We start from the raw sequence: 10382 nt of genomic DNA, 5'->3' as shown, positions 1-10382 counted from the left end.
GGGTATAGAACAGGACACTTTGAAGAAGAGCGATGACCATACTTCATCTTGGACCAGATCAACTTGGAAGTATGAAACTAACTTTGAAAACAGCAGCAGAAAAAATCTGCAGCTTATGACAGGACTTTTGCCATTCAAGAGAAGAGTTCAACTTCAACATAAAATTAAAAGTTATAAATTGAGTGGGGAAAGAGGGAGAGAATTCAGAATCTAAAAACAATTTAAAATGATTTTTAAAAATAAAAAGTGAAGCAAAAATTGTCTTCAACTTTGAGATAAAGAATTCTATACATTCATTCCTATATATTTCAGGCTGTTTTTTCTAATCAGGATAAAGCCCACCCTTTCATTGTTCTAGGACTAGTAAACAGAAAATCCCAAATATGGTGTGAAGAAAGCATCCTAATGAAGTTTGGTGGTTGCCAAGTTGTTCTGCATTTCCTCATCCTCTCCTTAACACAATCTTTGGTTTTCTTTCAAAGTCAAATAAAGTTCAACCTCTTCCAAATAGTAAATATCCTCAGTTAACTCTACCTTTATCAGTTATCTTGTATTATCATTTCTATACATGTGGCATTCATCTCCCTTTCTCCTCCTGCAACATTTTTTAAGGGCTAAGATGTTCATTAGTGTTTTTTTCCATTGCTTATACAGGGCTTTATGTAATCCTTGATGAATACTGATAAATACTGAAATTACAATAAAATAAAAAACTGAACTATTTTTATATAATGCACAATCTAGTTATGTCTTAATTGTCATTTTAAATTTGATTTTTTGAACCCAAGTTCATAAAACTAAATTTGTTTCTATTAGTACAAGTGAATTTAATCTGATTGCTAATTAACTCAAGAATTTTCAATATTTCAGTTCTCTTTTGACTTGTTAATTGAAAATATAAGAAACATGACATTTGTTTCCTTAACAAGTCACCAATAAAAATAGTGCTAAACAGAGAACCAGAACAGATCCCTGAAGCACTCAACAAGAGACTTCTCTTTAAGATAATAGTCCCACATTCATTATTAGTCTTTATTCTGCTCATTCAAACAATTTCAAACTCAACCAACTGAACAATCATATCATCTACAATTCTCTGTCTTATTCCCAAGTGCAGTAGCAGGGACTTTGTCCAGTGTTTTGCCATGTCAAATATAATCTACTTTCATAATTCCTTCGATTGCAATGTAATAACTCTGCTACAGAATAAATTAAATTAGTCTCATATGAACTGTTTTTCAGGTAGACATCCTGTTTTTGTGATCATTGGTTTTTTTTCTATGATTTACCTCTTATATAAATTAAACTATTTTTCTGGGAATGAAAGAGCATTTTTATAGCTTATGACTTGTAGGCTCCTCACTACTTCTACTTTTAAAAATTGGGATAATATTTGTTTTTTTTGCAGCACCTTTATTATTCTCTATGATTTTCTGAAGACCAAGAACCATCTTCAAACATCAAATAAAGGAAGTAATGATGTTTTTAGATACAATGAGCACATGAGTTTTAAATGCAACCAAAAGGACTGCAGATCCCTCTTTCCTGCACCACACACACACACACACACACACACACACTGACACACTTAATATTCATCCCCAGAAGACTGTAAATCCTTCCAAATTAGAGACAAATGAACACCTAGCATTTATTTTCTGTTCCTATGGAGAAGTGATGACCCCAGGTAGTTAAATAACTCAGGATTTTCTTATAGTGACTGTTTTATTAATACATATTAAATTTTTCTGAAATGTTTCATACTTTTACTTTTTCAGTTTAAAAAGTGAACATATTCAAGTCAATAGTAAATTGAATGAATGATGGACCAAACTCTGTAAATACAACTAAATTAAAACATTTATTACAAAGTAGAAAAGAAGTCAAAGAATTGATTGAGACTGTACATTTGTCACAGTCCTCATTTCCAAAGGGTGGTAATAAATAGTGTATGATCATAGCCATCATTATCTTTGTAGCTGAATTCCTAAGGAAAAATATAAACAAAAGCAAAAGTTAGTAAGTGAAGGAAAATATTCAGCATGAACAATAAAAAGTTTTGTATAGTATAATGGTGCTATGAAAATCCTTTAATGTATTAAAAGTAGGCAGAGGTTTTGGAGGGACAGAAGACTTAATTTTCTTTTTTGAGGGAGATGTATCCAGTTCATCAAAAAAAAAAACCCCAAACTCCAGATTAGAATATAAAACTCACCACAGTGAAAAATTCCATTTTATATGCATTTGGGATAGCTGATTTGACCCTCTACACACTTTGCTCTAAATGGAGGTGAACTTGGAGCTGGATGAAATCTCTCTGAACAAGTAAATTCAGTCTCCTCTCCTGTTTTTGTATAAATCTTTTCAGTGTTTCTCCATTTAAGTTCTATGTTATTCTTTTTCATAATTTCTTCTGATATTGTACATGCCTCTGAAAGAGGAAAAGAATGCAATTTACAGGAGATAAGTATGCACAACATCACATTTTCTTTTTTTCATGATTGATTTATTTTAACATTACTATAATAGTCTGGTTATGAAAGTAAATATAACCCCCCCTCCGAAAATGATAAAGAAACCTCACAAAAAATAAAGTGAGAGATAAAAAATGTACTTCAATCTGTGTTCAGATACCATTGGTTCTGTTTCTGGGATGGGTTGCATTCTTTATTTCAAGTTCATCAGAGATGTTGCTTCAATATGTTTTCTATCACTGCCATGATTAATTTTATTTCCCTCCATTCTATTCCTCTCCACTCTCATTTATTCTATTCTCTCTCTCTTCCATCTGTCCCTCCTCAGAAGTGTATTGTATCTGACTACCCTCTCCTACAATCTTCCTACTCTTCTATCACCTACAGACCCCCCCTCCCTCCCCATCCCCTTTATCCTCATCTCTTTCTTATTCTTTTTCCTCCAGGGTAAGAGATTTCTATACCCTATTGAGTGGGAAAGTTATTTCCTCTCTGAGCCACTTCCAGTGAGAATGAAGGCTCACTCGTTCCTGCCTTACCTTCCTCCCTTCCATACACTTCTTGACACTTTTATGTAAAATATCTTAGCCCATCCTACCTTTTCTTTCCCTTTCTCACAGTACATTCCCTTTTTTACCCTTGGACTCCCACTTTATAATATAGTAGACCATATTCAGCTCTGTCCTGTGCTTTGCCTATTTATGTTCCTTCTAACTCTCTAATAAATGAGAAAGTTTATATAAGTTATCAGTATCATCTTCCCATGCAGGACTGCATGCAGTTCAGCATCATTAAATCCCTCATAATTTGCCCTTCCCATTCATCCTCTATATGCTTCGCCTGAGACCTGTACTTAGAGAAAAAAAAAAACTTACTGTTCAGCTCTGGTCATTTCAGCAGGTAAGTTTGACTGAATGATCATCTTTTCCCCTGAAAGAAAATTTTCAGTTTTGCTAAGTCATTGAAGGCTCTTTTGCCTTCCAGAATATTATATTCCAAGCCCTATGAGCCCGTATTGTGAATACTGCTAAATCCTGTGTAATCTTGATTATAGTGCCATTGTAATTAAATTGTTTCTTTCTGGCTGCTTATAATATCTTCTCATTGACTTGGGAGTTCTGGAATTTTTCTATAATATTCCTGGGAATTTTCATTTTGGGATCTCTTTCAGGAGGTGATCAGTGGATTCCCTCAATTTCTATTTTGTCCTATGCTTCTAGGATAGCAGGGCAATTTTGCTGCATATATTCTTGAAAAATGAAATCTAGGCTCTTTTTCTGATCATGACTTTCAGGTAGCCCAATAATTTTTAAATGATCTCTTCTGGATCTGTTTTTCCAAGTCAATTGTTTTTCCAGTGTGATATTGTACATTTTCTTCTAGTTTTTTCATTCTTTTGTTTTGTTTTATTTTTTTGATTTCTCCCAGTCATCAATTTCTCTTAACTTCATTCTACACTTGAAGGAATTATTTTCTTCAGAGAACTTTCCTCTCTCTTTTTCCATCTGACCAATTCTTCTTTTTAAGGCACTCTTCTCCCTAATCTTTTGGGTTGCTTTTTCCTTTTGACCCAAAATAGTTTTTAAGATTTTATTTTATTTTATTTTTTTGGTATCTTTTGGTATTTCCTTCACCGAGCTGCTGACTTGGTCTTCATGATTTTCCTGCAATACTCTCATTTTTCTTTCCAATTTTTCTTTTGCCTCCCTCAATTGTTTTTCTTTTTTTTATTTTAATATTTATTTATTCTCTTTTTTGTACAAATAAGGTTTTTTTATACATTAATAAAATATTCTTGCTTAAGAGTAAACAGAACCCCCCCCCACAAAATATGGGCTCGCTTGAGCAATAAAGTAAAGGGGAGAGAAAAAATCAAAATTAAAAAAAATAATAATAATAATTGTAGGTATGGCCAGGTGGCACAATGGATGAAACCCCAGCCCTGGAGCCAGGAGCACCTGAGCCCATATCCAGCCCCATACACCCAACAATCACCCAGTCGTGTGACATGCAGGCCAACCCAACCCCGCTGCCCTGAAAAAAAAACAAAAAAAGAAAAAAAAGACATAAAATAAAATAAAATAGTAATAATAGTAGGGGTGGCTGGGTGGTAGACACAGCACTGGCCCTTGAGCCAGGAGCACCTGGGTCCAAATCTGGCCTCAGACACCAAACAATTACCCTGCTATGCATCTCCAGGCAGGCGACCAAGTCCCATTTGCCCTGCACCTCCCTAAATAATAATAATAATAATAATAATAATAATAATAATAATAACAACAAATAATAAATGTGCTTCAGTCTTTGTTCCAACACCAACAACTCTGTCGCAGGTGGATCACATTCTTTATGGTAAGTTCATCGCAAAAGTTACTTCCATAATTTTCCACCATTGCCATTGCTGATCGCAACTCCTTCCTTTTTTATTTCTCCACTACCATGTACTATATTTTCTCTCTCCTTTCACTCTGACTCAGCTGTAGGGTATCTGAGTGGCATAACAGACAGATCCCTAGTCCTTGGGCCAAGAGGCCCCAAGTCCCCCTACTACCACTTAGGCCCAGCATCCATCTGACCCTGTGGTCCTGGACAGGCAATCCAATCCCAGCCCCTTGCAAGAAGTAAAAAAGGAAAATGTGTTATATCTGACCACTCTTCCGCCATGGTCCATCCTCTCCTCCATCATTCACATCACCCCCTTCCCCCTGTCCTCACCCTTTTCTTCTTACTCCAGATGCCTATACCTCATTGAGTATATATGCTATTTCCTCTCCTAGCCATCTCTGATGAGAGCAAAGATTCTCTCATTCCCCCTTGCCTTCCCCCTTCCATATCATTACAATAGCTCATTGTAATAAAGAAAAAATTTATTATATGAGATATCTTGGCTTATTTCCCCTCTCCTTTTTCTTTCTCCCATTACATTTCCCTTTTTTCTATTGACTCCATTTTTATACCATATTTTAGCTTAGAATTCAGCTTTCTCCTGTGCTTCAACTATAAAAGCTCCCTTTACTTGTTCTATTAACTGAGAAGGTTCATATGAGTATTATCAGTGTCATTTTTCTATGCAGTAATACATGCAGTTCATCATCATCAAGTCCCTCATATTTTACCCCCTCTCCTTCAATCTCCATGCTTCAACCTGAGTCCTGTATCTGAAGATCAAACCTTCTATTCAGCTCTGGCCATTCCAACAGGAACATTTGAAATTCCCCTGGTTCATTGAAAGTCCATATTTTTCCCTGCAAGAGGACATTCAGCCTTGCTGGGTAGTTGATTCTTGATTGCATTCTAAGCTCTTTTGCCTTCTGGTATTTTCCAAGTCCTACGAGCTTCCAATGTAGTTGCTGCTAAGTCCTGTGTGATCCTGACTGTAGCTCCATGATATTTGAACTGTGTCCTTCTTGCTGCTTGTAATATTTTCTCTTTGACTTGGGAGTTCTGGAATTTGCCTATAATATTCCTAGGGGTTGGTTTTTTGGCATCTCTTTCTCAGGGGGATTGGTGGATTCTCTCCATTTCTATTTTGTCCCCTGCTTCTAGAATATCAGGGCAATTTTCCTGTAGTAATTCTTTGAAAATGATGTCAAGGCTCTTTTCCTGATCATGACTTTTAGGTATTCCAATAATTTTTAAATCACCTTTCCTAAGTCTGTTTTCCATATCAGTTGTTTTTTCAATGAGATGTTTCACATTTTCTCATTTTTCATTTTTTTTTGGTTTTGAAGTAATGAATCCTGGTTTCTTGTAAATTCATCAATCTCCCTGAGTTCTATTCTTTGTCTGAAGGATTTGTTTTCCTCAGAGAGTTTTCCTATCTCTTTTTCCATCTGGCCAATTTTGCTTTTTAAGGCATTCTTCTCCTCAATAACTTTTTGAACTGTTTTATCCATTTGACCTAAGCTGGTTTTTAGCATGCTATTTTCTTCAGCTTTTTTTTGGATTTCCTTGACTAGGCTGCTGACTTCATTTTCATGTTTTTCCTGCATCTCTCTCATTTCTTTTCCCAGTTTTTCTTCTAATTCCCTCATTTGATTTTCAAAGTATTTTTTGATCTCTGTCATAGGCTGACCCCAATTTCTGTTTTTCTTGGAGTCTTTAGATGTAGGAGCTCGTGCTTCCTCATCTTTATATTGAGTATTTTGATCCTTCTTGGGCTCATTTGCAAAATATTTCTCAATGGTATTCCTCTTATTTCTCTGCTTTCTCATTTTCCCAGCCTGAGACTGGTTTTGGGGTGCTTCCTGAGCTTTTGGGACACACCCAAAAGGCTCTGTCCTCTCTCCTGGTCTGTGAATGACCATATGTGCCCCCCTCTGCCTGGGGCCTGAGGTGGAGGGGGCCCCTGCTGTTCCATGGGAGGGCCTAGACTGCAATGAGGATCTGAATGTGGTCAGAACCCCAGAGTCCTGTTCCAGGGGCAGAGGACAGAACTCTGCAGTCTCTCTCTCTTCACTCCCCTCCCTAGGTTCAATGGGCTCATGCCCTGGGGGCTCCTGCTTACTGGCTCTGCCTGCTTCGGTTCCTGGATCTGGGCTACTGAAAGACCACATTGCTCACTGTGTACCCTGAGGGCTGGATTCTGTGTGCTCCCTCTGGCAGAGGTCCCCCGCTGTTCCCCCACTTTGTGCTCAGTACTCCCCCGGCATGTAGCTCAGGAGACTCCCCCGCTGCTGTGAGCCAGGGTTCCCAGCACCCTGGGGCTGCCTCTGGGAGGCTGCAGTTCTTTGGTTCTGGTGGGCCACCCCTCTGGTGGGCCACCCATCCAACCCCAGGGAGCAGAGACTTTCTGCTCTTTTCCAGGTTACTTGAGTAGGAGAACTGCCTCATTGGGTCCCTCTGTGGGTTCTGTCTCTTGAAAGTTTAGTTAGAGTCCTTAACTTATGAGTTTTATGAGAGATCGTATAAGACAGGATCCCTTCTTGTCACCATCTTGGCCCTTCCCCCTCCCCCAATTGTTTTTCAAAATCTTTTTGACCTCTTCTATAGCCTGAGACCAATTCTTATTTTTCTTGGGGCTTGGGATACAGAAGCTTTTATTTTGTCACCTTCTATTTTGTTCCTTCATGGAGACAAGGTCATTTTCTAAGGTGAGATTCTTCTTTTTTTCTGTTATTTGCTAATTTCTCCTGTCTATGATCTGATTTTAACTTATTTTTAAAACTTTATGAGAGGTTTTCTTGCCTGTGATTTGGTCTATGTATGACCACAGGCCATCCCCTCTACTCTCAAACTGTGAAGAGGGTCCCTGTTCCTCTATGGTAGTATGGAACCTCAGACTGAGACCTGGATCTGAGTATAGGCCTTAAGCATATCTTGCTCCAGGGATAGCAGAGAGATCTCTGCAGTTTCTCCCTAGCCCCTTACTGTCTGTGAATTGAATGTTCTGGAAGCAGCTTTTGGGAAGCTGCAGGTTCCTGGGATGGGAACTGAGGCTTGAGCTGGCCTGGGATCTGTGCTCACCTCAGTGGGGTAGAGTTTTCCCACTGACCTTCCAAGTTGTCCTTGGAAATCCTTGGGCTGGGAGGTCTGGATATTGCTCCTATTGTCAGGGACCCAGAGGTCCCCAGATACCCTATGGACTGTTCCTAGAAGGCTGGAGCTGATTTGCTCTGGCATGATGTGATTGTGACTGTGGCCTGGGCTGCTTGGTGGCCCTTTCTAACTCCGGTACCAATGAAATAGCTTCTTCCTGTGGATCTTCCAAGTTGTCCTGGACTGGAAAATTGTTTCACTCAGTGTTTTTGTGAGTCCTGCCACTCTAGAATTTGGTTAGAGTCATTCATAATTTTACAGCATTTGGAGTCTTCTGGGGAAAAGCTTCTGGGAATTCTTGCCTCCTTGGACTCATCTTATGATTGGACAAAAAATGCAGATCCTGAGAGGGAATAATAGAGCAAAGTGTAGGTAATTATGTTGCTCTTTAGTGATTTTAACTTATTTCCAATTCTTTGTGACCCTATTTTGGATTTTCTTAGAAAATCAAATTTTCCTCATGTTTTGGTTGAGGAAACTGACATAAACAGCATTTAAGTGACTTGCGCATGGTTGTACAGTTAGTATTTATCTGAGGCTGAATTTGACCTCAGGTCTTTCTGACTCCAGACTCAGAGTTCTATCCACTATATCACCTTGTTCTCTATGTTTTAGGAAAGGTACATAACAGTTGGTTGGTTCTTGTCTTTCATTATCAAGGAAGACCAAAATGACATCGCTATTTTTGAGACAAATTACAGTGCATCCGACTATGGCAGATCAGTCCAAGATGAGTTCAAAATGTTCTACCACAGGTCAGATACAAATAGTTCTAACACCTTGGATGGGCACCCTAAACTTAGGTCATGTTTCCTTTGAGATTCTTCAATTCAGCCCATCTCATAAGCACAACATCCTCACTAATGAGTGCATGCCATGCTGGGAGATCCTGTGGCAGTATTTCCCATGCAGCACAATCAATTCCAAAGTTCTTAAAAGAGACTTTCAGGGTGTCCTAGTATCACTTCTTCTCCCCTCCTTGTTAGTACTTTCCCTGTGTGAGTTCTCCATAGAATAGTCTTTCTGACAAGAATCCTACTTTTATTCTAACAACATGACCAGTCCATTGCACTTGCACACTCTCTGTAGCTATGTTGGAATGTTAGGCAGCTTAGCTGGAGACCAGAACTCAGTGTCTTGTATCTTCTCCTGCTAGATGAGCTTCAGAATCTTTCTAAGATAATTTAAGTGGAAGCAATTCAGTTTCCTGACATGGTGCTGGTAAACTCTCCAGATTTCACAGATACATAGCAACGAGGTCAACACATTGACTCTGTAGGCCTTCAATTTCATAATTAATCAAATACCTCTTATTTCTCACACTTTTGGAGTCTCTCAAATACTGAACTAAATCTGGCAATATGTGTGTGTTACCGTCATTGTCAATGTGTACCTCTCTGAAAAGGACATTGCTAAGGTGAGTGAACTTGTCCACAGTATTCAGAACTTCATTTGCCAAATGACGGTTGCACATATGAATGGTGTGGTGCTGGTTGATGGGGCACCTATGTTTTCTTGGTATAATTGTTAGCACAAAAATTAGCACAAAATTAGAGAATCAATCCATACTTTGTTTCATCTCAGCATCAGAGGCTGCATTGAGTGCACAATCACCAACAAACAGAAGATCATGAACCAACAATCCCTCCACTTTGGTCTTGGCTTGTAGCCTTTTACAAGTTGAATATTTTACTTTCAGTGCAGAGGCTGATCTTGATGTTCATTCTCAGTGAAGGCTTTGATAACATGACTGAAAGCATCATACTACAAAGCATTGAAACAAGGACTTATCCTTGTTTCATTACATTGGTCACTGGGAAATCTCAAGAGTATCATTCACCTTCCAGAACCCATGCATGTGTGGCATCATGGACCTGAGATACACTACTGATGAACTTTTCCAGGCAACCAAATTTTACATAATTTCCCATAAATGCTCATTACTGAAGGTATTTACAAATGTTGAATTTAGATCTCCTTTCGATTCTTAATATTTCTCTTGGAGATGTTGGGCAGTAAACACCATATCAACTGTTCCTCAACCCTTTCTGAAGCCCCACTGCCTCTCAGGGACGTGACCATCTTCCAGATGAAGGATTAACTTATTGAGAACTCTGGCAAGAATCTTACCAGCAATGATTAAAAGAGAACTACCCCTATGATCGTCACAGGAAAATCCATTCCTTTTAGCTTTATAGAGAGGGATGGTGGAGGTATCTTTGAGTTCTTGGATGATAAGCTTCCACATGTCATATAACCTGGAAAATTTCAGTCAGTTTTTGAGTGAGCAATGCATCCACCCACTTTGTAGATCTCAACATAAATAGAATCAGAAATAGGAGGTGCTTTACACTTGAAAGGAGACTAATG

The 10382-nt window shown here is 38.4% G+C and overlaps 1 protein-coding gene across 1 annotated transcript in view; it reads right to left on the bottom strand.

Annotated features, from left to right (window-relative positions):
• Positions 1-1834: 1834 nt before the first annotated feature.
• Positions 1835-10382, bottom strand: part of LOC141511916 (complement factor H-related protein 2-like) — an 88880-nt gene continuing 80332 nt past the window's right edge. The window contains exons 8-9 of the mRNA XM_074220892.1: positions 2216-2431; positions 1835-1987 (exon numbers count right to left, since the gene is read on the bottom strand). Coding sequence (XP_074076993.1) covers positions 2235-2431 — 197 coding nt within the window. The 3' untranslated portion in view covers positions 1835-1987; positions 2216-2234. The remainder of the gene's footprint in view (positions 1988-2215; positions 2432-10382) is intronic.

Source organism: Macrotis lagotis, chromosome 2 (assembly GCF_037893015.1).
Source record: "Macrotis lagotis isolate mMagLag1 chromosome 2, bilby.v1.9.chrom.fasta, whole genome shotgun sequence".
Lineage (NCBI taxonomy): Eukaryota > Metazoa > Chordata > Mammalia > Peramelemorphia > Peramelidae > Macrotis > Macrotis lagotis.
This window is presented reverse-complemented; position numbering and strand designations above follow the sequence as displayed.